Source organism: Artemia sp. Qi Xiang Cuo, chromosome 8 (genome assembly GCF_049724085.1).
Source record: "Artemia sp. Qi Xiang Cuo chromosome 8, ASM4972408v1, whole genome shotgun sequence".
In the NCBI taxonomy this organism is placed as follows: Eukaryota; Metazoa; Arthropoda; class Branchiopoda; order Anostraca; family Artemiidae; genus Artemia; species Artemia sp. Qi Xiang Cuo.
Window position 1 is genome coordinate 45,885,373 of NC_142801.1, and position 27,624 is coordinate 45,912,996.

At 34.1% G+C, this 27,624-nt stretch overlaps 1 protein-coding gene across 1 annotated transcript in view; it reads right to left on the reverse strand.

Moving 5' to 3' along the window:
• Positions 1 to 13,617, reverse strand: part of LOC148949464 (sodium/potassium-transporting ATPase subunit alpha-A) — a 43,543-nt gene extending 29,926 nt beyond the window's left edge. Inside the window, exons 1-4 of the mRNA XM_089093493.1 lie at positions 13,547 to 13,617; positions 8,440 to 8,541; positions 4,930 to 5,133; positions 707 to 820 (exon numbers count right to left, since the gene is read on the reverse strand). Of these exons, the coding sequence (XP_088949619.1) occupies positions 707 to 820; positions 4,930 to 5,133; positions 8,440 to 8,541; positions 13,547 to 13,558 (432 nt within the window). The 5' untranslated portion in view covers positions 13,559 to 13,617. The remainder of the gene's footprint in view (positions 1 to 706; positions 821 to 4,929; positions 5,134 to 8,439; positions 8,542 to 13,546) is intronic.
• Between the last annotated feature and the right edge of the window lie 14,007 nt (positions 13,618 to 27,624).

Consider the following 27,624-nt stretch of genomic DNA (forward strand, 5'->3'; position numbering starts at 1 on the left):
AAATCCACGGACTCGGTCGAGACCTTCGACTGATATCTTATATATATTGTGTACCCGGTTAATTGAAATTGGACTCTCAGTGGTCCCTTGAAAACAAAATTTTCTGTTTTTAGGCTCCAACAATCTGCTAATGGTTCTATTTGGATCGGTATCGCTGTAATCCGTTCTTCCGTTTCGCTAAGATATCTTGGTCTACCGTTTGGTGTACATTAAAGATATCTTGTACATTAAAAGCCCACTCATCATAAGTTGCCTACTCTGACAGAAAATTCTACAAAAAAAAATTATGAATTACTTGCTAAGGTCAAGGGTCAATTTAACAAAAGAACTTTGGGTCCATTTTACAATTCATTTTTTGCGTCCTATATGTTCTTCCTGACTCCAATTTGACGATTTTCCTCCGTGATGGAGCGCCAACAAATCTGTTCTCTTTTCTTTCAGTTTTACAAAACTTTCCACCACATTCCATTATGAACTAGATATACTCGTATGTCTCTAAGGGGTATACTGTTTTTGAAATTTTTGAAAAAAAATTGCCTTCGATCCGTTTTACCACCAATAAATGTTTCTGGAGTTAAATACATTAAAATTCACCATCCATATTTTATGTTTTCATTTTTTTCTCTTTAATTTATTACATTTAATTGCCTTGCTGGTATTATTATTTATTTTAATCTAAGTAGCTCTTATAGAAAAATAAAATTACCTGTGGCATGAGATTCTTGAAAGAGTCCATAATTTTAGAGGCGTTGTGATCTTGATAGTATGCAAAACATCCTGTCATCACCACAACAAAAAGAAGAGCAAGACCAAGGTAAAGCTGAAATATATAAATAACATTAGACAAAAACAATAAGGCACACAGGTGGGTTTGATTTTTTGAAGGGGGAAGCACCTGAGGCACAGAATTTCAAGAAGAGCGTATTAAGCCAGTGTATAGCTATCTAGAATCCTCTCTTTGCGGGGGTCATTAAATTAAAACTGTTGTTTCGTTATATTAAATGGCAGTGCAATTGAAAAGACTAGTACCGCAGAGTATTTGGCACAATATATTATTTTATTGTTTTTTCCTTTCCTAACCAAGACACTTCGAATAGAAGTAGTTATCGCAGTGACGTTGAAAGAAGCTCATTCGATTGGAAATTAAAGGTTCTAGCACCCTTTTTAAGAGTCAAAAGTGATCGGAGGGTTACCTGCGCCTCCAACGCCCATAAATTTCCTAAGCACATAAAATCAAAATTTTGAGATAGCCATTTTGTTCAGCATTGTTGAAAAGTCTAATAACTCTGTTTTGGCAGATATCAACCTCTCCCAATGCCCTTGGGGCAAGGGCCGCAATTTATGCAATTCACCAATTCTTTACAAATAGTATTTATTAATATGAAGGGTGGGTATATTTTACGTTTAGTGTCCAAAAAAGACGAAGGGCATTCAGGTGAACCTTTCAGAGAATGTTGAGGGGAGTGTTAAGCTTAATCAAACCAATAGGTAATACCTTGCACCTTGCATACAAACCAAGAGGTAATATTTGCATCCTGCTACTACTACTGCTGGTACTACTACTATTACCACTACTACTACTACTACTACAACTATTATTACGCTACTACTACTACTAATACTAAAGCTAGGCCTATTACCAATTCTACTGCCATTACTGCAACTATTGCTACTATTTAAGCTAAGGATATGAAGATGAAGGTTTCAAAGAGTGCTTTGGTGGATCTTGACCTAAATCAGAACGAACTGTGAGCATGTAAACAATCTAAAGGATGTAACATCAATACCCCTGGAACGGATTACATTACTAAGTTGTAACTTTTTGGGTGTGTTATGGCGAATTTTGAACTAATCAAAAGGCACTATATTGTTACTGCTAATACTGGTACTACTATTGCTGTAACTAATGAGGTCAAGGGTATTAAGGTGAAAGTCTTAGGGAAAGTTTATGGGGGGAGGGTCAATGAAAGAAAAAATTATATGCATGTAGGTTTTCAAAAGGGTATACAAGCACTATCATAGGCAGCGCAGAAATATCATAGAAAATTTTAAACGAGCTCATTCGATTGGAATTGAAATTTTCTAGTGTCTTTTTTGAAAGTAAAAAGAAATTGGAGGACAAACCACCCTATTCTAAGTACATTAAGTCTCCAAACGCAATAAATCAATATTTTGAGATAGCCATTTTGTTCAACATAGTTGAAAGGTTCAGTAACTATGTCTCTGGTGATGCTGGGGATGTCAAGCCTCCACAGCCGTTATAGAAAGGGCTGATAGTTATGTACTTCGCTCATTTTTTACATATAGCATTTGTTCTTGGGAAAGTGGGCATGTTTGACCTTTGGTGTTAAAAAACCCAAGTGAATTAAAGAGAAATTTTCAGAGAATGTTGAAAAGAGTTTCAAACTAAATCAAAACACTTTATGGGCATATAGGTTGTCAAAAAGGGGGGGGGGGTTGAATAATGAATTAGGATATTAAGTCAAAATCTTAAGGAAATGATGGGGGGGGGGATTATCAATATACCAAGGGCATTTTGAAGTGATGTTGAACTAATCAAAAGGCACTATGTGAATGTTGCAACTATTGTTAATGTGACGACTGATACAGATTCTTCTTCTGCTGATGTTAAGGATATTAAGGTGAAATTTCAGGGAGCACTCTGTGTATGCAACTACTACTACTGCTACTTCTTCTACCATTACCATTATTTGCCTTTTTGTTACCATTAAATCAAATACTTTTCTGGAGCCCTAAAAACTCTTACACTTAAGTGGCCCAAACACTGAGAGATTGAACACAAGTACACATACTAAGATTGACTTTGGCTATGTTTAAGGCTAGTTCATTTCTGATAGTTAATTTTAGGATCAATATAAAAAACCCTATTAAGATTATATTAACAGGTTGTGCCTGATAATTGGCAGCGTAGGCCTATTCCATTTTCATTATTGAAACATGAACCTATTCCATTTGTCGGATTGAAACAAAATTTAAGCTTGAATGTATCCTTAAGTTTTAAATGCTTACAATGTGACTGATAAATGCTGATAAACTTTAGGCTGTTTGAAAATTTATCCCCAAAATTCACAGTTGAAATATATTATTTTGGGTTACAAATTCAAAACCTTTGATATTTTTTCAAGAGCTTTTAATTAAAAATCGTTACTAAAATTTGAAAAATTAGCCAGACCTCGAAAGTATTGTCATTAATTGATTAATTACTTAATTTGTTAGATATTTGACATTTTTCAAATAAAAAAAAGACAAAACTATCTTGCATTGAATACATACCCTGATACATATTACAAAAGACAGCAAAATTTTAATAGAATCGTTACATTTAAACCACGGCAATCCTTCGGTTTACGGCGTTTATATTAATAATTAAATAAAATAAAACAAGTTTTTTTAACTGAAAGTAAGAAACGACGTTAAAACTTAAAACGAACCGAAATTATTCCGTTTATGAAGGGGGCTGTCCCCTACTCAACGCCTCGCTCTTTACGCTAAAGTTTATTTATTGTTTAAAAAAAAATGGAGTTGTGAGAAAGTCAAACTTTAGCGTAAAGATCGAGGCGTTGATGAAGGGACAGCCCCCTTCATAAGCGGTATAATTTCTGTTCGTTTTAAGTTTTAACGTCGTTCCTTACTTTCAGTTAAAAAACTTATTTTTTTGTTTAATTTTTGAACGTTTTTGAATTAATGCAGGTTTTGATTTTGGCTCACCGTACATAAATAATTAAAACAAAATTTGCATATTAATTTTACTTTTATTTGGTTAAATGGGTTTCTCGAGACTTGTTTAATTTTATTTACGAACGTTTTTATTAGTAATAAATATACGTAACTTACGAATTAACTTACGTAACGAACTTCTATATTCATAGATTTTTAATACGTATATTAGGGGGCTCGCCTACTATTCAACACCTCGCTCTTTAAGCTAAAGTTCAAATTTTTTCAAATTCTTTAAAAATTACCCCTTAATCACAATCAGTTGATCAGTTGATCAACTGATTTAGTTGAAAAACTTGTTGTTTTTTTACTTAATTTCTGATCTTTTTCTTTAATAATGCTGGGAAATCCGGTGCCCCCTTCATAGCAATGTCCCTTCCCCCATGAAAAATTCCTTAATGGAAAGATCCTCCCATATAACCCCCGACCCCCCACCTACCAGAAAAAAAATTCCCCTGAAAACGTCTGTATACTTCCCGATAACCGATACTATATGTTAACATTAGGTAAAGTTCATAACTTTCAGCCCTCCCCCCGGGGACTTCGGGGGATTAAGTCATCCTAAAAAACATTGTTATCATATTTTCTACCATGCTTAACAAAATGGGTATCTCAAAATTTTGATCAGATGACTTTGGGAAAAGAATGAGCGTGGGAGGGGGCCTAGTTGCCCTCCATTTTTTTGGTCACTTAAAAAGGGCACTAGAACTTTTAATTTCCGTTCCAATGAGCCCTCCCACGATATTTTAGGACCATTGGGTCAATACCATCACCCCTGGAAAAAGAAAATAAAATAAAAAATAAACACACATCCGTGATCTTTCTTATGGCAAAAAATGCAAAATTCCACTCTTTTGTTTATAGGTACTTGAAACGTCTACACTAGGGTTCTCTAATACGCTGAACATGATGGTGTGATTTTCATTGAGGTTATAAAATTTTTAGGGGGTCTTTCCCCCTTTTTTCTAATATCAGCCAAATTTTCTCATGCGTGTAACTTTTGATAGGTAAGATTAAACTTGATGAAACTTATATATTTGGAATCAAAATCAAAATCTGACTCTTTTGATGTATCTATTGGTATCAAAATTCCGTTTTTTAGACTTTGGGTTACCATTAAGCAGGGTCGCTCTTTACCTACAGTCCGTTGCCCCAAACTGTTTGATCAAATACAAATACTAAAGCACTTACATTATCTCCTAAAGCTTCTGGATTTTTATATTTTTCCATAGTATATGCAATGAAGCACAGAATTGATCCGATCCATAAAAGCATTTGAAATCCTCCAAAAAGTTGCTTGCAAAATTTGATCCATTCTGGAGTTGTTCTTGGAGGAGTAAGTGCATTTGGACCATATTTTTCTAAATGAGACTTTGCCTGGGACGAAGTTAAACCCTGGAATGAAATTTGTGCGATTAGTTTGCTTTAGCGTGGATTTTACTGGTATTTTTACTAATACTGACCCACTCAAGAGGCTGATATGTCGGTACAAAGGAAATTAAAAAAATATTAGCTTTAAGTAAATTGCTAAGAACCTGAAGGGAAAGCAGTTTTGGTGATTTCTTATGGAAAACTACTGAAGTAAAAAGATTCATCCATAAAAAAGTCCTTTTTATCAAAAATTACTTTTTGTTCTGAATGATAAAGGTAATTTATATTTTCTCTGTTTTACTAACTTTTTTTTACAAGATTACATAAAAAAGCAAGAGTTGGTATTAGTATATTGTATAAAGTAAAGACTGACGTTGGAGTCTGGAACTAACAGAAAATACCCTATTTATAAGCGAGGAGGCCCACCCTCAAACCCCATTTCTTTGTATAAAAGCTTGACTCATACTTTCCTGAAAGCATTATAGAATGCAAATTAAATAACCAATAGATAATTGCGGCTTTTTTATTTACTAGCCGTCTTTCAGAACATTTGAACTAAAAATTTATTGCTTAAAGCTTAAAACCAGATTTTTTTTTTTTTAATGATTGTGCTAAAAAATTGAACTTTTTACTGCATTTCTCTTGTGTTACACTGTAAAAAAAATTGATTTCCAACAAAATGTTTTGTTCAAATTCAAACAAGTGAAAAAAATCCAATTTTTCTGTTGGAATTGTGACTTCCTCATTGAATTCCAACCAACTATTGAAATTATTAAGATTTATGCACTTTTCAGTAGAAAAATATAATTTTAGACAAAAATCGGTTATATTATTCAAAATAGTTTGGACTTGAACAGTAGTTTGAAATTTTTTGAATATCATATTGGATTTGACTATGGTGCCATTTAAAGTGAATTTATGTACAATTTTTTTCAATGAACATGCATAAATTTATATACAAAAATGTTTAGCTTAAAATTAATACTTTGGAGCAATGGAAGAATATCATAGGAATTTTTAATCCCTAATAGCATATGAGATAGTTACAGTGTATTAATAAAAGAGAAACAATATTTTTCTGGCCTTTTCTAAAAAAACACAAGACCGGACTTATTAGATATTAATATCACACTTTACGGGATTATTTCCGAGCATGAGCACTTAGGTTTCGCTGGAAACCGATGATCCCACTAAACTTCATGTTGAGTGGTAATGTCTGCCTCTGAGCAGGAGAAGGACTTGTTTGGGCTTGTATCGGAAATTGGTTATTGTGGACCATTCCTGGCTGCTGTTAGGATATCCAACTAGTTTACTGTTCAACAAGTTGAAAATTCAATTCGGGTATGGGAATCCAACATTTTTGTCTCTCAACAAATTGGATATTCAATAATGATCAGGGAATTCTAAAATGGTATCTAATATTCAATTAAAGCTGTTGAAATTCCAATTTTTCTGTTGATAAATATTACAAACAATTTTGTTGAATCTCAAACAATGTTTTTTACAGTGTAGAGCATACATTCTTGAAAAATTAGGACAAGCATGTCGGACTCTAGTGTAAAGAGCAGGATTTTCACATTTTTCTTTGTTGGTTTTAAGTTTTATCACATTTACATTATAGGAAAACAGTTTTTAATTTACTTTTGTTTTAATTAATATACCTAATTATGATTTTGGGACTCTCCGTCTATCTCCGTTCACGGTTTACGTAAAATTTTGACTTTTATGCAATATTACTTAAAAAAAAGGGTAATGTAGGTGCAATACAGCAAATACAGGTATATATAATTATCAATGCCCTTTTTTATTTCTTATTTTCTTCCAGTAATATCAACTCTTCTTTCGTTAATATTTATCTCTGTATTTGTTTCTGCTTTTTTCTTCTATAAATTAAGAATAAAAAGCCGTTTAAATAACTCAAGCAAAAAATTAGAAAAAAGAAAAGACCGCAGAATTAAAGAAGAAAAATCATATAAACAAATGAAAAATTATCCGACTCTAACGCTTGAGCCCTTGATAACACAGTACTGTGATAATAGCAGAATTTTTATTTTATCTTATCATTTGCTCATTAAAGAAAGCCGTAGTTTTCCTGAAATTACAGAGATACACGACAAAGCTTGCCATCCAGTGTCAAGCATGTTACCTCTTTCATTAGGCGACCTACTACAAAAACATAAGAAGAAGAAGAAGAAGAATAAAAAATGTTTTTGGAAGTGGTAACCAATCATCAGAGATTTGATAGTCCCTGAAACACATAAAAATTGCTCCAAGTGCTTGTTTACATTTGCATCTCATTTTTGACATAATTTAACATTGTGAACACCTGGGTTTTCATCCCTTTGTATTTTTACATAAGAAGCATTAAGAAGCTCTTAGACATAAACCTAAAATGCAACAGTCTGATGAACTAAAATAGCATATAAGGTTTTTGTACACTCTTCCTGGATTTAAATTTTTTTTTTCGACCAATCCGGATGTTTACAATCAAGATTAGCGACAATTTCGAGATATTAGAGTAACTGTTTTCAAAAATTACTTTATTTTTCATTTCTTTTTATGGGTTTTAGGTGACTTCTAAGGACACCAATATTAGCTAAAAATAAAGCTTCTATAGGCAGAAGAAACAATAAAAAACAAGAAAAAATTCTTAAGGAAGAGTGATGAGTTTTAATTAAAAAATATGACTTTTTCAATTAAATTTCTTATAATACAAACACATTTTCCATCAAGTTCTCTAAAATACTTTTTATTAGGTAGTCTTTAGTTCCTCATATTATCTCTAATTTTATCTTCTTTTAATAAAAATTAATTCTGTAGAATAAGGCTGCGTTTTCAGGTCACGTGATTTATACACATCCAATTTTAAACACCTTTTTACCAAGAGGCTTAATTCCTCAATTCCGCCTCCATTTCTTTAACCCTAGATCCTCATCATCGTGCCTATAGTGCAATGGTATATCTATTGGGGGAGGGTTGGGGGCTTAAGTGGCATTCTAGTGTGCCCTAGTGCTATAAAAAGTTACCTAAATAAAAGGGAAAATTGTTTTTTTTTTCTTTTTCTAATCAAAACTTTCTTTTTGGCTTTGTGACCAAAGAATGACGATAAAACTGCAAAATCTGTAAAATTACAATGCAAGTTTTTGTGATAGCTGTGACTTCTAAGACATATTTTTGCTTAAAAAATTCCTTCGAACTATTTCAAATTACAGAAAAGCCTTATGACCTTTGACCGAACTTGTCGATACATCCCTATTATAGTGTGCCTAAAATTACCAACATATTACAACCCGTTGGCTAACAAACTAAGAAAGATCATAATCGACTTACATTTTCCGTATTTGTACCCAATCGTCTGCATAGTTCTTCAATTGGAATTCTATGCTGATCAAGCTCCAACTCCTTCTTCAGATCCGTCAAATTTTTTCCTTGCTGCAAATAAACAAGTCCTACTTAGTTTAGGTAGGAAAACAATCCGAGTTTTTTTTTTACATAATCATCGCCATTTATTAACACGACCAGATGAGCATAAATAAAAATAAATACATTTATATTCAATGGTGAAGTTATAGAAAAACGGCTCTCCAGAAGGAAACATCTTAATGAAATGAAAGTAGTCCTATTAGATTCCTTGTTTTATGGACCCATATATAGCCTTATTTTTATCTTTCTTTGTTTTTGCTTCCATTATTTGATCCATCGTGTAGCGGGTATCTGCCATGTCGGCTCAAAGACATTCGGTTAATCCAGTTTAGCTCAAGTGACTGTGTTGATATTGGATAAAAAAAAAATACTATTTTAAATATGTTAAAAATATTAATAAAAATGAGAGGAAAAGTAATAACCGGATTAATGTAAATACAATTCGTATATGGGACCATCAGGAAGGAAGAGTGTGTTTGTGAATTGTCACAAATGCAACTTTAACCATAAAAAAGAGTATACGATTAGCAATCTAAATATGCCTCTCTGTTTATTTTAGTATGTGTCCCTCTAGAGTCAATATCCTTTGTCCGTGATTCAATGTTTTAAAACTCGTAAATTTCAAAGTGTAGCCCAGATATAGAAGGCGTGGAGAGTGGGGAGGGACACGAACATAGACCAAGCTTATGGGTTCCAGAACAAGTGGTTTGATTTTTCAAGACCCATTGGCTGAAAATTAGCAAGCAAAAAACTATCACTCTAACCGATATTGATACCAAGCAAGTCTGGTTCTTGCAGAAAGTAAAGTATATTATCTTCAGTTTGGAATGGTTACACACAAAAATGCAATTTGACTAAGTCTAGAAACATTTACTTATATTAACCCCATGTATTTTTGTAATCTGGTCAAGTCTAAGTTGGGAGCCCAGGCAAAAAAAAAAAAATAAAAATAAAAATAAAAGTATGCACCCGTGATATTCGAAATTTAACTATAAGTTACAAGTAATCTGGATAATTTTTAATTAGAGAATATATGGCGATGTATTTTAAGAACCATTTAAACTCGTACTGTTATATATCAATATTATTTATTTTTTTCCAGTCAAACAAGGGGTTAGCGAGTTCCAGAAATGTGAAATCTCCCGGAGAGATTCAAGTTTCTATGACGAAAAGTCAAAGATTTGATTCCCAACGACTTGCAAAAATAAACAAAAAAGATGTACAGTCAATGCTAACTATTCTTAAGCATTTTCCCTCTAGTGCTAAACAAACACATAAAAACTTCCTTCTTCTAATTTTTAGATTCATTCGAAATTGTGATGCTCTTGTTTTCCAGAAATTACTGGTGAAATGAGAATAGTTTGCTGATACACAGAAACTGTAACTCAATTACCAAGTGGTATATTTATGCTGAAATTTCAAGGGAAAATACATTCATTTTTTATGCCTAATATATATATATATATATATATATATATATATATATATATATATATATATATATATATATATATATATATATATATATATATATATATATATATATATATATATATATATATATATATATATATATATATATATATATATATATATATATATATATATATATATTACAGAGAAAAAAGAGTTTATTTAGGCTGCACGACGGTTATAGGTCATTATATATATATATATATATATATATATATATATATATATATATATATATATATATATATATATATATATATATATATATATATATATATATATATATTATATATATATATATATATATATATATATATATAACAGGGCCGTATCCAGGATTTTTGTTCAGGAGGGGGTTTTACTAATTTTTGACTTTTTTTTGGGGGGGGGGTTTACTAATTTTTGACTCAGTTTTCGACTACTTTTACTAAGTTTTACCTAGGTTTTACTAATTTTCGACTTATTTTCGAGTCGGTCAAAAATTTCGGGGGGGGGGTTCAAACCGGGTAACCCCCCCCCCCCTGGATACGGCCTTGATAATATATATATATATATATATATATATATATATATATATATATAATGGCCTGTCACCGTCGTGCAGCCTAAATAAACTCTTTTTTTCCTTTAATATATATATATATATATATATATATATATATATATATATATATATATATATATATATATATATATATATATATATATATATATATATATATATATATATATATATATATATATATATATATATATATATATATATATATATATATATATATATATATATATATATATATATATATATATATATATTAAAGGAAAAAAAAAGTTTATTTAGGCTGCACATTGGTGATAGGCCAAGAACACAGAGAAATACATATAATACAACTTTTATATAATTCTTCCAAAACAATTCCTTTTCTTTAAATGAATTTGCTACTTTATAGATGCTTCTTTCATATGTTACTTTTAAAGTTCCATTTCAACCATTATATTAAACTTTTTTGTTTGTCTATGCAATCAAATTTAATTCTTTTTCTTGATTTTTCTTCTCTTTTTTTATTTATTTTCCAGTATAACCAAAATCAATAGAATTTCCCTAGGAGACAAACAAGTTTGCACAAGCTGTATACGAGAGTAAATCATAAACACAGAGAAAAACTTAATGTCTAAAATTATTCTTTTCTTCTTACCTTAATTTTACGCGTTTTTGACGCATCGTTTGTATTTTATTAAATGTCCCATTTCAATCACTGTTTTTTGCTTCGTTGTTCATATTTTCTGCAAACTCATCTTTTTTATCCCTTTTCCGTTTTTTGTATATATTTTTTCATAATCCTATATAACTAAAGCATACATAATCGAATCTTCAATTTTTTTTAATTCCTTATGAGGTTTTTACCGGATATTTCGACTTCATTAATTTTGCCTAATGCTTGCTTGTTTAGTTTTGAACTTTTCCATACATATCGTTCTTTTTAGCTTGCTAAAGCAAAAAGAAGTAGGAAGAGCCATCATTATCAACAAATTGTAATTTTGGTGTTTTACTATAGCATTTCAAGAGAATACTCAGGATACAGGCATCTATAAATGAATTTATTTTGGGGGTGGAGAAAGCTCGGAAAACTACTAAAAATGAGGGAAAAAATGTAGTAAAAAGTCTAAGAAATTACGGGAAGTTTTTACGAACACTGAAATTTTGGAGAAAGGCTTGAAAACCACCTTCAGATATTCCCTGTCAGGATATAAAGAGCGTTTTATATCTCCTATAAATAGGCCCAGGCTCTTATGAAAAAATTTATTTCAAGAAGGCTGCAAATTCTCTGATGGACAGAATATGCCCAGCCCAGTGCCCCCTCCCAATGCTTTCAGTCAATCGGTTAAACTATTTGAGTCGTCAAAATATTGACACGAAGCGCCGCTATTTTACTGGCTCATTTTTAATATTATTAGGTAAACGGGCGGATGGAAATATATAATATAAAATGAATGAACGAAGATCAATATCAGTTGGCAAAAAACGAAAAACCAAGTAAATTTAAAGATAATATCACCTAAATCAGTGAGTAAAAATGGCAAGGCAGTCCGTAAAATCCATTGACCCCCCCCCCCAAAAAAATAGAAAAATTTGGCTAGTGACGCCTATATATATATATATATATATATATATATATATATATATATATATATATATATATATATATATATATATATATATATATATATATATATATATATATATATATATATATATATATATATATATATATATATATATAATATATATATATATATATATATATATATATATATATATATATATATATATATATATATATATATATATATATATATAAATGGACAAATAGTTAAATTATATTAATATATTTGAATCCACTATCCTGTGCAGTTCATTGTAAATGAACTAAAACAGTCAGTTGTTGTCTTATTGAAGGAGAATTGTAGTTCTATCAAACGATAAAACCAGAGATAGCTAAAAAGCGTTCAACTATTGTAAGATACAGTTTTTCCTGCTATTACTTCAAAACATAGTAGGTTTGTCGGGGGCCCTTTTAGTATTTATAGTTTAAAAAAATAATCTAATATCCTCAGTTGTTAGGTGTTAGCTTATGCCGTGAAAAGTATCAGGAACTTTTCAATCAATGCACACAAATAAAAAGTATGCTTTACCTAAGCTATATCTTTGACAGAGTATTATAATCCTTTCAAGTGATGCAGATGAGTCTTCTGGGATAAATTAAAAGCTCTGGAAAGGCATGTAAATTACCCAAATACTATAGAAATCACCAAGATTAAATGAAATAAAGAAATAAAATTTCTTTTTAAATTAAAAGAAATAAAAAGAAATGAATATCCTTTTACATATAATGAAATTTCAACCAGATAGTTAAGTCAGAATCATAGTTATATTTCTGTAGTCTTTTAAATTATCTCCATTCGATATACAGTGTTTAATTTTTTGGAATATATAGTGTATAAAATGTTTATTTTGAATTAAAAAAAAAAACAGATTAAATAGTTGACCATCATTTGAATATTAATCTTCTGCCTATTAATCTCGGAATCTCTAAAATCAAAATCTGGGCTACTGATTGATTTAGGAGCTGTTCCGTGAGCTATAATACTTGATATTTTAACGTTACCTTGTATTTTTTTTTAATTTTCGGCTTAATACAGCTATGTTAAAAACCTTCATCCAAAATATATGCATGGATAACGATACACCTTGTACTGCCTATTTTCAAGGCTCATATTCGTAGATCTCAAAGATGAATTATTTTGGAAGATAATATACCAAGAAAATGAATAAAAGGTAATATTTTTTTTCTAAAATCCATATATTGTTTTTGAAACTACAAAAAAGTTTTTTGTCTCGCCTTTTAATGCAGTATATATTTTCTCGTATGGACTGCTGCGCTAAGACCCAAAAGCAACTTATCTAGCAGACTCGTGTCCTTAAATTACATAAATGGGGCTATTGGTCAAAGTAAAAAGGTATGAATTCAAGAAGGCTTACTTTTTTCCCCATCCCTGAAGAATTGGAACCACTGTTAGTACATCCAGTGAGACCTAATGAAAAACTAAGTAAGTTTGAGATGATCTCCAGGTCTATAAATGTAATGGAGCGAAAAATAAAATGGGTGATGAAAGATTCATTAAAAGTATTTAATTTAGAATTCTTAAAGGTGACTATGGAATATTTGTATTCTAGCTGTAACTGCACTTATTGACCTTCCGATAATTTTCGTGGTGTAAGTACTACCACGCGCTGGCTTGTGCTATGAAAATTATGCTTTTACCTAACTTATTGAAATTCTAAAGGTACTACTGGACATCCATTCAATAGAAAATCGATGTTTTTGCAACTTTATTTACATATTGGAAAGAGGAAATTTTACATTAAGAAATTATTGAAATAAAGAAGTAAAGTTTATGACGTGAGTTAATTTGACAGAATGTTTAGGGGCATAAATTAGAGGAGGGATGTAGTTACCCACCTAGAGTTTACAAATTCCATTTTTGTTATTATAATTAAAAAGATCGGAAAAATGGCTCATTCTCCCTTGGTTTTGAAAAATGTCCTTTTTTTATTTTCATAGAAAAAGGAATAAATCCCTGCATTTCTAAAATTACAGTCCATTTAAGACATTGGTATTTGAAAAATAACTTAATGAAAGAAAAAGGTCTTTGATTTTTATCACATAGCTTTTTTGTAGTTTCTTTTTTTTACTGGAATACATTTAATTTTTAATAGTCAAATCGTTTGTCCTTCGGGACGAGGATACAAGTATTGGTGTTGCGGGTCCTTTGGCTTGGGATGGGGTTCAGTATTATGATTTCGCAAGCTCAGCCATCGTGAGTCAGGGTAGTTTATTGTTAATTCTCAAGTAATATCTCAAATTTTAGACACCAGGTAAGGCGGAAAAACGTCCAGTCCCACTGCAAGAAACAAGGGAGAAGTAGGCTTAGTTCACAGCTAGAAAATTTAAATATAAGGATATGACTTTTTTTCGCTTTTCAATAGTTAAAGGCATATTTTTTTAATCCACTAAGAGCCTAATTAGGGTGATTAAACACGTGTTTTTTTTGCTTTTTTTACCAGTCGAGTATTAGCCAAAAATGGATGATTTGTTTTATGTTGGCTAAGCTATTAAATAGTATATGTACAGAAGTGAAAACTTAAGGCCGAGTAGCTATTATGGGCAACCGCAGAACGAAGGGACATACTGGCATTTGTGAAAGAGCGCAAATTCCCAACAAGTGAAGAATTTGCAACATTGGAAAAAAAATATGACTTTTCTCTTGGAGTAAAAAGGAAGCTCCGTCCTCCCGTACTTCCCATTGAAAAGTTTTATTGGCTTATATTCTTTGCCATTTGTATCCTTGTTTTCTTGTTAGAACAGCTGAAAATAAAACAGAAAATGTTCCGGGTTTTACTAGTAGCCTATATATATTTTCCTCTTTTTTCACTGTCTTCACCGTTATTTTAGTTTTACTTTCATTTTAATTATAAATAAAAAATGTGGCGTGGTCTAAGAAATTATCAAGCTTTAGGAAATTTGGTCACTGGTTGATTTTCAGTTAGTTAACTTTTGGGTTAGCATGGATAGAGGAGGTTGGACGGAAAGAGGGTTTTAGTATAGGTATTAGCTATTAGTATAGGTTTTAGGGTAAACATTAGATGGTGATGATAACACAAACAATAAGGACAGCGATATTTAAGGCGAAAAATGCGACGTATTACGGATTTGTGCTTTTATTTCTAAACGGATATAAGTTCCAGAACAAAACGACGAAGTAAATAATTACGACGATGATAATGATAATGGGCGTTGAGGGGGGGGGGGGCTAGTTGCCCTACAATCTCTTTTGACTCTTAAAAAGTGAACGAGAACTTCAGTTTCCAATCAAATGAACCCTCTCCGAAGTTTATACAAGCATACCTTCCATAAAAACGATATATGCCCCCAGAGCATATTTAATGAATTGGCTATTTTAAAAAATTTATCGGATAGGCTTGGGGAAAAAGGGTGTGTGGGAGGGGGGGGGGGCTAGTTGCCCGCAGATTTTTTTTTATTCTTAAAAAGTGAACTAGAACTTTCAATTTCCAATCAAATGAGCCCTCTCTGAAGTTTATATGAGCATCCCTTTCATAAGAACCATACATGTCCTTAGAGAGTAACTTAGAACGCCTTCTCCCGGGACCTGGGGGGTTGTATTGTCACCGGAGTTTTTCTTATCCGGCCTTGGAAGTATTTTTTTTTAACAAAATGTCTATCTCAAAATTTTCATCTGATGGGTTTGGAAAAAGAAGGCATGGGGCGGGGGTAGTTGTTCTCGTATTTCTTTTGACTATTAAAAAGTAAACTCGAAATTTCAATTTCCAATCAAATGAGCCATCTCTGAAGTTCATACGAGCATCCCCTTTCATAAGAACCTTTTATGCCCCAAGGCATAACTTACAACGCCAGCCCCCGGACCCTGGGGGGTTGTGTCGACACCTGAGTTTTGTTATCTGACTTTTGAACAATTTTTAACTTAATGGCTATCTCAAACTTTTTATCGGATGTATTCGAGAAAAAAGGGGTATGGGGGGGCTAGTTGCCCTCCAATCTCTGTTGACTCTCAAAACTGAACTAGAACTTTCAATTTCCAATCAAAATAGCCCTCATTGAAGTGTTAAAGAGCATCCCGTACACAAGAGCCCTACAGGTCCCAGAGGCATAACTTACACCACCTGCCCTTACGTCCTGGGGAGGGGGGCTGTGTCGACCCTGAGCTTTTCGTTATATGTTCTTTGAACTATTTAAAAAAAATGGTTATCTATAAGTTCTTATCCGATGGGTTTGAGACAAAACGGGCGTGGAGAGGGGTTGGGGGCTAGGTACCCTCCAATCTCTTTTGACTCTTAAAAAGCGAACTAGAACTTTCAATTTCCAATCAAATGAGCCCTCTTTGAAGTTTATGCGAACATCCCTTCCATAAGAACCATATATGCCCCCAGGGAATAACTTACAACGCCTGTCCCCAGGCCCTGGGGGGTTGTTGGCAACAAAGTTTTATTATATGATCTTTGAATTATTTTTAACAAAATAGCTATCTAAAAATTTTTATCGGATGCATTTGGGAGAAAAGGGCGTAGGGGGGAGGGGGGCTGGTTACCCTCCAATATCATTTGACGTTTAAAAGATGATCGAAAACTTTACATGTTTAATCAACGGAGCCCTCTATGTAGCTAGAGAAAATATTTCATCCATAAGAATCACACAAACCACAATGCCATAACTTATAAGCCTTCCCCTCAAAGCCTTGGGGAGGGGGGAGTATCATGCCCAAAGATATAATTTCTAAAATTTTCAACGACGTTGAAAAAAATGGCTATCTCAAAATTTTGATTGGATGGGTTTGGGGAAATGGTGGGCGTGGAAGGGGTGATAGTTGCCTTCCAATCACTTTCGACGATTAAAAAGGGCACTAGCCATTTAAATTTCCAATCGAATGAGCCCTTTTTGAAGTTTCTACGACAACGTTTTCTATAAAAACCTTATATGCCCCCAGGACATAACTTACAACCCTTGCCCTGAGGGCTGTGGGAGGTTTGTCATCCTCAAAGACCTAATTTCCAGAATTTTCAACCACGTTGAACAAAATGGCTGTCTCTAAATTTTGATTGGATGTGTTGGGGGAAAAGGTGGGCGTGAGAGGGGGGTCAGTTGCCCTCCAATCACTTTCGACTATTAAAAAGGGTACTAGCCCTTTGAATTTCCAATCGAATGAACCTTTTTTGAAGTTCCTACGGCAAAAATTTCTATAAAAAGCTTATATGCCTCAGGGCATAACTTACAATCCTTGCCGTGAGGGTTGTGGGGGAGTGTCCTCATCAAGAACATAATTTCTATCTGGAAATCAGCTACATAGAACAAAATGGTTGTCTCAAAATTTGATTGGACGTGTTTGGGGATATGGTGGGCGTGGAAGGGGTGTTCGTTGCCTTCCAATCACTTTTGACCCTTAAAAAGTACACTAGAGCTTTTGATTTCCAATCGATTGAGCCCCCTTTGAAGTTTTTACGACGACCCCTTCCATATTAAGTGCCTCTGGTAAAAAAATAATAATAATAAATAAATAAATAATAAAACATTGGAGCCGTATGGCCTTTACTATAGGCAACGCTATAGCGTTGAGTCTGATAACTCGTGTTCAATTATCTATCACTGTACATTACTCTATAGAGTCTTAAATAAATCAACTTATTTAAATTAGAGCTTTAAATAAATGTCTATATTAAACATAAATAATTTCTCAGACCACACTGCTTTTCCATTTAGGAAAAATTAAGCAAGAAAAGGGGTTTTAATTTGATTAAAGCAGTGAATAAATAACAACAAAATAAACACTTAATTAAAAAACACTCCAAATATTGATATCAATAGAAATGAAGGGGGATTTAGGATCAATTCAATTTATAAAAGTTTAATTAAAAAGCAGGTAAAATATTCAACCAGTACTGATTTTAATAATTGTTCTGAAAGAAATTATATTCTTGCGAACAAAGGTCAGAACGAGTTAAATGCTGGGAAAAATAAACGAACTGCAGCCATACTTGCAACCAAATAAATACATTTAATTTATAATTCATAAATTGGCTGATGAACTTGTGAGATTTAATTAGGGGTTACGGGCCGGGATTAGGTGACGTTTATTGTTTTGTTCAAGTATAAATATATTCTTAATTTTTTTATAGATTTCCATTTACAAATTGATTGTGAGGAGACGCATGGTATCATTGTGGACATTCGCTTTTGTTTATTGTGTTAAATACGGTAGTGCATGGAAGTTTTGTTTAATATGTGTTTGATTCCTACTTATTTATTTATATATTTTTTCCTTTCTTTCCTTTTATTTTTTCTCTCCTTTCAAGTGTTTCGTTTTTGTACTTCGATGTGTTTTTTTTTTAAAGAACATTTTTTTTCTCTTTTTTTCGTTGAGAAAGGCTCCCGGACGTGGGGCCGAAATATTCGGAGTGTCTTTTAATTAAGTGTTTATTTTATTGTTATTTATTCACTGCCTCATTAAAATTAAAACCCGTTTTTCTTGCTTAATTTTTCGTATATTAAATATTTTTTGTGCATGGGCTATTTGCATTTTTAAAAGCCAGTGCACCCTCGTGCGGTATTTCTTCCTCTATGAAACTATGAAGCTCAATAACTAATTCATCCATAATTTTAAACCAATTGGCTGTTTCAAAATTCTCAATCGAAGATATTTTCTCCCTCTCTGGGGCAAAACTGCTTTTTGTGCCACAAACTGCAGAAAACACCACTCTGCTAGTTAAAAAATCTTAAAAAGACACCAGTCTTTTTTGCTAATAAAAATGGATCTATAACTTTTAACCACATTCGGATATGCCCTCTCCCGATTTTATACAACATTCGGCTCTATACGACCACCCCTGGAAAAAAAGAAATACAAAATCAAATAAACACGGTTCTGTGATTAGTTTTCAAGGAAAAAACAAAAGGGCTTGAAACCTCTGCATTAGGATTCTTTGATAGGCTGAATTTCATGGTGTAGTTTCTATCAAGATCCCCTCTTATGGGTTCTTTATTTTTTTGAAAATCAGGCACATTTCCTGAGACCCGTATTTTTTGGTGGGTCACTATAAAAAGAATCACTATGAAAAGCTTTATATGATGTATATTTTGAGTAAAACAGTTTTTTAAAAGATGGGGTTGCTTTTAGTACGAGTTGCTCCTTATCTACAGGTCGTTACTACCAGCTGTTGGACTATATTTAACAAGGTTAACTAGATTACATTAATGATCAGTATTATCCCAATCTGCTATCTTGTTGTAATTCTAATCAGGAGAAAGCACGGCTCGACTATTAAATATGGCAGAAAAATATAGCATTACCAAAGTTACGTAAAGTATGTTGTAAGTTAATACGTAAATTGAAACCAAGAAGACAGAATCACTAAACATTTTGATTGCATTGGCTTTAGGACACACTCCTTAAGGGCTAAAGAGATAGGGATTAGATTTTAAAACAGGTAAATATCGAAACATTCGTCTATCTAAAATGAAAAAGGTTTTCAAACTGATATTCCAAATGAAAAGAAATTTATACTTTCTAAATTTTTTTAGTATGATGGTTTCAAAGGTGGCCATACAAACGGTGTTGATTCATTGGATTTGGTAATAATAATAATTCTAATGACGATAATTAGAATTTTACACGTAAGTTTCAACACCTTTTTCAAATATTTAGTAGAATCATCCTATCAAATTCAATTTTAGTGTCAGAAGTGTTACAATTGCCCTCGCGTAGCTTTCGACGGTGAAAAACAAAATGCAGTTATAAATTTTTCAGGATAAATAGTTTTTGCACAATAATATATTAAGCCATTTTTATGGTGTTTATGGTGTTATGGTGCATTGGAATTGTATAATTTGGTCTATATATTTGCAAATTAGGGAGGGGGGCTAGGTTAGACTAAATTAGGTTGGGTTAGGTTAGGGTCGGTTAGGTTTCCATAATTTAGTTTCTTAAGTATTATTTTATCATTATGTTGTGTTATATTTCATTAGGAGTAATCTAACTTCTTTTTTTGGGTGTGTTTCCAATAGCCGACAAGTACCACATACCTCTGTACTGGGCAAATTTGATTGTCCTCCTTGACAAAGTTCAATTCCTGGCAAAAAAAAAAAAAAAATCAATATACGATCATAGTTCTGCCAAAAAAATGATATTACTTGCTTTGCATATTAAAGGGCATAAAAGAGAAAGAAACGAAAGAAGAAATATCAGTGCTACCAATGCAAAGCTACGATTCTCCTTGTTGTTTGAGATGGGGGACTGTAACCCTCCTCCAGTTAGGATTCTTCTGCAATGGTGATTTTGATGGTTTATTTTTTGTTTCAATTTATGAGCAACAAATAAAAAGGTTTTCAGAATCTTGTTTTGAAGCTCTCAAAAATTTCTACTCTTAATTAAACTCCTTTTTTAGTTTTCGTGACTGTGGATCATGCTGCATTCTTTAATAGTTTGCAGCTACTAGGGCCGTTTTTTCACTCATCAATGTGCTAAGATCTTGTGTCTTTTGTCAGAAAACGCTTAAAAGTAAAATCTTTGAACAAAGATCTTACATCTTTTGTCGTTTTATGCAAGACGTCTTTTATCATTCTGCTCTGATCAACGGGCTGAGAACAATGATGAGTATATCATCAAAGTTCTCTCGTCATTGTTCTATATGGCAGAACAGTGGCGGTCCTCACACTTTTTGCTAACATCAGTGAGCTGTAAGATTTTAGAACAAAGATGAGTTAAAAAACGATAATCTTTGCAAAAAGATGTAAGATCTAAGTGCTAAAAAACGGGCCCACTGTTGCAACCACAACTGAGCTTGTAACGGGATTTATCAAACACTGCAAAGAAATCGTTTTCGTTTCAGACATCTGTGGTCCAAGTTGCCGAAACTATCTGAAGCTCAGATTACTTGCCCCAACGTAGTAATAGTTTTAACTGATTTCTTCTTTTAGGAAACAATAGGCAACAAAAAAGAAGCATGGGACTCTTTTAAGAATGTAGTGCTATTTTTTTTGGGGGGGGGGGGGATGGGGAATACTAATGACAGTCACAAGGAAACCGTTGCAGAGCACATGCTGGCAGCGACTAATGCTCAAGAATGCTAAATGTCTTACACTCTCATACTGACTATTTTCCTGAAAGCTTAAGATTCTACAGTGAAGAATGCGGTGAGGTTTTAACAGGACGCCTGTCATTTTGAGAGACTTCTCAAGAAAAATGAAATATCAGTGAAAAATGAAATGAAAAGGACTGGCAGGTCCAGGGGCCTTGGGGGACCCTGGGCCCCCCAAGATTTTTCTGTGCCCTTTTATCCTGTTTTTCTTTTTTTACTCTTTTTTTTAGAATAAATTTGTCAATTTGGTCAATTATTGGCACCTTTGTCACATTGCCTCTCCCCCCAAGATTTTGCTCTAGCTCCAGCCCCGATGAAAAGTGAAATGTTTGCTGACTATTGTTGGACACTCAATCAAGAAACCAAAGAAGAGAAATGGAAACGAGACTGGAGAAGCATCAAAGACAAAAATGAAAGGTATAAAAATATACTTAAATGAAAAAAGAGTTTACATTGTTTTCTTTCTTAAACCTATAGATAATGGGATGTCATGTTGTGTAAGCCACTTTTAGAATCTCTGAGAATTACAATGCGTAATTTAGTAAAACTATCCCGTTCAGTTGAAGCTTTTTCTCAGAAGTTTGCTATGACTGCATTATGAATCTATTATAAAAGGAAAACCAGAAACATGACAGAAGTCTAAGCAGAAAAAATATGTTTATTTAAAATATCTACTTCCAAACAGTTCGTAGTAACGAACTTGTAAGTAAGGAGCCACCCGGCTCAATAGTAACTGAAACTCTAAAAAATGGAATTTTGATACCAATAGATACATCAAAAGAATCAGATTTTAATGTTGGTTTTAAATATATAAGTTTCATCAAGTTTAGTCCTACCGATCAAAAGTTACGCACCTGAGAAAATTTGCCTGATTTCCGAAATAATGGGAAAAACCCCCTAAAAGTCATAGAACTCTAATAAAAATCACACCACTGGATTCAGCGTATCAGAGAAACCTACTGTAGAGTTTTCAAGCTCGTATCGGCAAAAATGTGGAATTTGTATTTTTTGCCAGAAGAAAGATCACGGATGCGTGTTTATTGTTTTTTTTTTTTTTTTCCCAGGGGTGATCGTATCGACCCAGTGGTCCTAGAATATCGTGGGAGGGCTCATTCGAACGAAACTTAAAAGTTATAGTGCCCTTTTTAAGTGACCAAAAAATTGAGGGCAACTAGGCCCCCTCCCACGGTCATTTTTTCCCAAAGTCACCCGATCAATATTTTGAGACAGTCATTTTGTTCAGCATGGTCAAAAATATAATAAATATGTCTTTTAGAATGATTTAATCCCTCAAAGTCTCCAGAGGGAGGGCTGAAAGTTATGAACTTTACCCGATGTTTACATATAGTATTGGTTAATGGGAAATATACAGACGTTTTCAGGGGGGATTTTTTTCTGGTAGCGGGGGGGGGGTCGGGGGTTATGTGAAAGGATCTCTCCATCGAATAAGTTTTCATGGGGGAAGGGACATTGCCGGATTGCCCCTTCGGATGAAGGGGATGCCGGATTTCCCAGCATTATTTAAAAAAACGATCAGAAATTAAATATAAAAAAACAAGTTTTTCAACTGAAAGTAAGGAGCAACATCAAAATTTAAAACGAACAGAAATGATTACGTATATGATTGGGTTCGCCCCGTAGTCAATACCTCGCTCTTTAAGCCAAATATTTTTTCGGACTTTCATAAGAGCTATTTATTCTAATTAACAGCCTTTGTGATTAAGGGGTCATTTTTAAACAATTGGAACAAAATTCGAATATATGAATATTAAAGTTCGTTACGTAAGTTAATTCGTAAGTTACGTATATTTATTACTAACAAAAATTAAACAACTTTCGAGAAAGCCATTTAACCAAATAAAAGTAAAATTAGTGTAAAAATTTTGTTTTAATTACTCATGTACGGTGAGCCAAAATCAAAACCTGCATGAATTCAAAAACGTTCAAAAATTAAGAAAAAAAACAAGTTTTTTTAACTGAAAGTAAGGAGCAAGATTAAAATTTAAAACGAAGAGAAATTATTCCGTTTATGAAAGGGACTGTCCCCTCCTCAACGCCTTGCTGTTTACGCTAAAGTTTGACTCTTTCTCACAACTCTATTTTTTAAAGCAATAAAAAATCCCAGTTCTATATGTATAAACACTATTTTTTTTTTTAAATACATACCAGAAAAAAAACCCAGATGATTCTAATTTGTCATAAATTATGAGTAGAGATGCATTATTGAGTCGTGACAGAACCACGTGGTTCTGTCAGCATTTTTAATACTGACAGGGCACCAAATATGGGCATGGAGTCAATAGGGAGAACACGTGGTTAATGGGGTCAATGACCTAAATTTCACAACAACAACATCGACCTTGACATTCGCTGAGAGCGTGCACTTACAACAACAACAACATCGACCTTGGAACACCTGTGATGTCGACCTCAATTCACCTATCGTGAATCAATAATTCCCCTTAGAAACAACAAATTAATTTCCCCTTTCTTGACAGATCAATCAATCAATGACATCATCTGTCAGACTTTAAAAATTTTCGCCTAGAAACATTTCTCCAGGAATAGATTCAAATCATTAATGTCTTTGCCTCGGAAACAACTCTTTTGGTCGAGCTCCAAAGGATATTAATAACCAAAGGCCAGGGAAACAATTAGGCAAGAAGCATCTTAGCGATGAATTGTTTTAGCGCGCAAAAAGGTTTCCTATTAATTTGAAATGCGATAGCGCAGAGATGCCAATAACAAAGGAACACGCTGAATTTACGTTTATGTATTATTTGTGAGAAACAGTTTTAGACAGGTTGTTGAACTATTTCGGCGAAACATATAGAGACATTTTAAAAGAAGATTTTTGAAGAGATTTTAGAAGAGAATTTGAGTGTGGTCGTTATAATACACAAGTTTCATTTGAACAGTGTTGTGAGGTCCTCTAACCCAACCCCAAAGGGTTCCAATCCTCCTACCCCAACCCCGAAGGAAGCCCCTGGTCCTCAAAAGCCCCCCAAGCTCCCAAAGGCCCTCCACCAGTCCCCAAATGTCCCCCAGGCCCCCAACTGCCCCCCCAGACCCTCAAAGGCCCCCCAAGCTCCCAAAGGACCACCGGCACCCCCAAAGGCCCACCCAGACCCCCAAAGGCCATCCCCGGGCCCCCCAAAGGCCCATCGAGCTCCCAAAGGCCCACCGGGGTCCCAAAGGCCCTCCACCGGTCCCCAAATGTCCCCCAGGCACCCAAAGGCCCTCCCTGTGCCCCCCCCAAAGGCCCATCGAGCTCCCAAAGGACCAACGGGGTCCCAAAGGCCCTCCACCGGTCCCCAAATGTCCCTCCGGACCCCCAAAGGCCCTCCCTGGTCCCCAAAGGCCCACCGGTCCCCAAATGTCCCTCCGGACCCCCAAAGCCCATCCCCCGGTCCCCAAAGGTCCCCCGGGCTCCCAAAGGGCCACCCGCGCCCCAAAGGCCCTCCACCCGTCCCCAAATGTCCCCCAGGCACCCAAAAGCCCACCCAGCCCCCCAAATGCCAGCCCCGGACCCCAAAGCCCATCCCCCGGTCCCCAAAGGGCCCCCCGAGCTCCCACAGGACCACCGGCCCTCAAGGGACCCACAGACCCTCAAAGGCTCTCCCCGAGCACCCGTCTTTCGTTGATGTGTGTTGTCTGAAACCTATGATTTGGGATGTGTAGTTTGCTACTTCAGGCTTTTCTGAGCTAAGGTTTCTTAGCCATTCGTAGGTGTGTGTTGACTGAAACCAATACTTTGGGGTGAGTAGTTTGCTATTTCAGGCTTTTATGAGCTAGGTTTCTTAGCCTTTCGTTGGTGTGTGTTGAGTGAAACTTATGATTTGGGATATGTAGTTTGCTATTTTTGACTTTTCTGAGTTGGATTTCTTAGTCTTTCATAGGTGTGTGGTGTCTGAAACCTATGATTTGGGATGTGTAGTTTGCTATTTTCGACTTTTCTGAGCTGGATTTCTTAGCCATTCATAGGTATGCGTTGTCAGAAAATTATGATTTGGGATGTATAGTTTGCTATTTCAGGCTTTTCTGAGCTAAGGTTTTCTAGTATTTCGTAGGTGAATGTTGTCTGAAACTTCTAGTTTGGGATGAATAGTTTCGCTATTTTTGACTTTTCTGAGCTAGGTTTCTTAGTCTTTCGTTGGTGTGTGTTGACTGAAACCGATGATTTGGGATATGTAGTTTGCTATTTTTGACTTTTCTGAGCTGGATTTCTTAGTCTTTCATAGGTGTGTGTTGTATGAAACCTATGTTTTGGGATGTGTTGATTGATTCTTTTTACTTTTCTGAGCTTTAGTTCTTATCCTATCATTTGTGTTTGGTGTATGAAAACTATTGTTTTGTATGACTTGTTTGCTTTTTTTGACTTTTCTGATATAGGTTTCTTAGACGTTCATAGGTGTGTGTTGTCTGAAACCTATGATTTGGGATATGTAATTTGCTATTTCCGACTTTTCATAACCGGATTTCTTAGTCTTTCGTAGGTGTGTGGTGTCTGAAACCTATGATTTGGGGTGTGTGGGTTGCTATTTTTTTTACTTTTCTGAGCTGGATTTCTTAGCCATTCATAGGTGTGTGTTGACTGAAACCTATGATTTGGGGTGGATGATTTGCTACTTTTGACTTTTCTGAGCTAGATTTCTTAGCCTATCATATGTGTGTCCTTTCAGAAAATTATGATTTGGGAGGTGTAGTTTGCTTTTTGGACTTTTCAGAGCTAGGATTCTTAGTCACTCATAGGTGTTTGTTGTCTGAAACTTCGAGTTTGGGATGAGTAGTTGGCTATTTCAGACTTTTTTGAGCTAAGGTTTCTTAGTATTTCACAGGTGAATACTGTCTGAAACTTATGATTTGGGATATGTAAATTACTATTTCGGGCTTTTCTGAGTTAGATTTCTTAGTCTTTCATAGGTGTGTAGTGTCTGAAACCTATGATTTTGGATGTGTAGTTTGATATTTTCGACTTTTCTGAGCTAGGTTTCTTAGCCTTTCATAGGTATGTGTTGTCAGAACATTATGATTTGGGATGTGTGGGTTGCTATTTCAGGCTTTTCTGAGCAGGGTTTCTTAGCCATTCGTAGGTGTGTGTTGACTGAAACCTATGATTTGGGATGGTTAATTTGCTATTTTTGACTTTTCTGAGCTAGATTTCTTAGCCTTTCATAGGTGTGTCCTTTCAGAAAATTATGATTTGGGAGGTATAGTTTGCTTTTTGGACTTTTCATAGCTAGGATTCTTAGTCACTCATAGGTGTTTGTTGTCTGAAACTTCGAGTTTGGGATGAGTAGTTGGCTATTTCAGACTTTTCTGAGCTATGGTTTCTTAGTATTTCGTAGGTGAATGCTGTCTGAAACTTATGATTTGGGATATGTAAATTACTATTTCGGGCTTTTCTGAGGTGGATTTCTTAGTCTTTCATAGGTGTGTGATGTCTGAAACCTATGATTTGGGATGTGTATTTTTCTATTTTAGACTTTTCTGAGCTATTTTTCTTATACTTTCATAGGTCTGTGTTGTCAGAAAATTATGATTTGTGATGTGTAGTTTGCTATTTAAGGCTTTTCTGAGCTAAGGTTTCTTAGCCTTTCATAGGTGTGTCCTTTCAGAAAATTATGATTTGGGAGGTATAGTTTGCTTTTTGGACTTTTCATAGCTAGGATTCTTAGTCACTCATAGGTGTTTGTTGTCTGAAACTTCGAGTTTGGGATGAGTAGTTGGCTATTTCAGACTTTTCTGAGCTAAGGTTTCTTAGTATTTCGTAGGTGAATGCTGTCTGAAACTTATGATTTGGGATATGTAAATTACTATTTCGGGCTTTTCTGAGTTGGGTTTCTTAGTCTTTCATAGGTGTGTGATGTCTGAAACCTATGATTTGGGATGTGTAGTTTGCTATTTTCGACTTTTCTGAGCTAGGTTTCTTAGACTTTCATAGGTTTGTGGTGTCAGAAAATTATGATTTGGGATGTGTAGTTTGCTATTTCAGGCTTTTCTGAGCTAAGGTTTTCTAGTATTTCGTAGGTGAATGTTGTCTGAAACCTATAGTTTGGGATGAGTAGTTTGCTATTTTCGACTTTTCTGAGCTAGGTTTCTTAGTCTTTCGTTGGTGTGTGTTGACTGAAACCTATGATTTGGGATACGTAGTTTGCTATTTTGACTTGTCTGAGCTGGATTTATTAGCCTTTCCTAGGTGTGTGTTGACTGAAACCTATGATTGGGATGTGTAGTTTTCTATTTTTGTATTTTCTGAGCTAGATTTCTTAGGCGTTCATAGGTGTGTGTTGTCCAAAACTTATGATTTGGGATGTGTAGTTTGCTATTTGAACTTTTCAGAGCTATGATTCTTAGTCCGTCATAGGCGTTTGTTGTCTGAAACTTCTAGT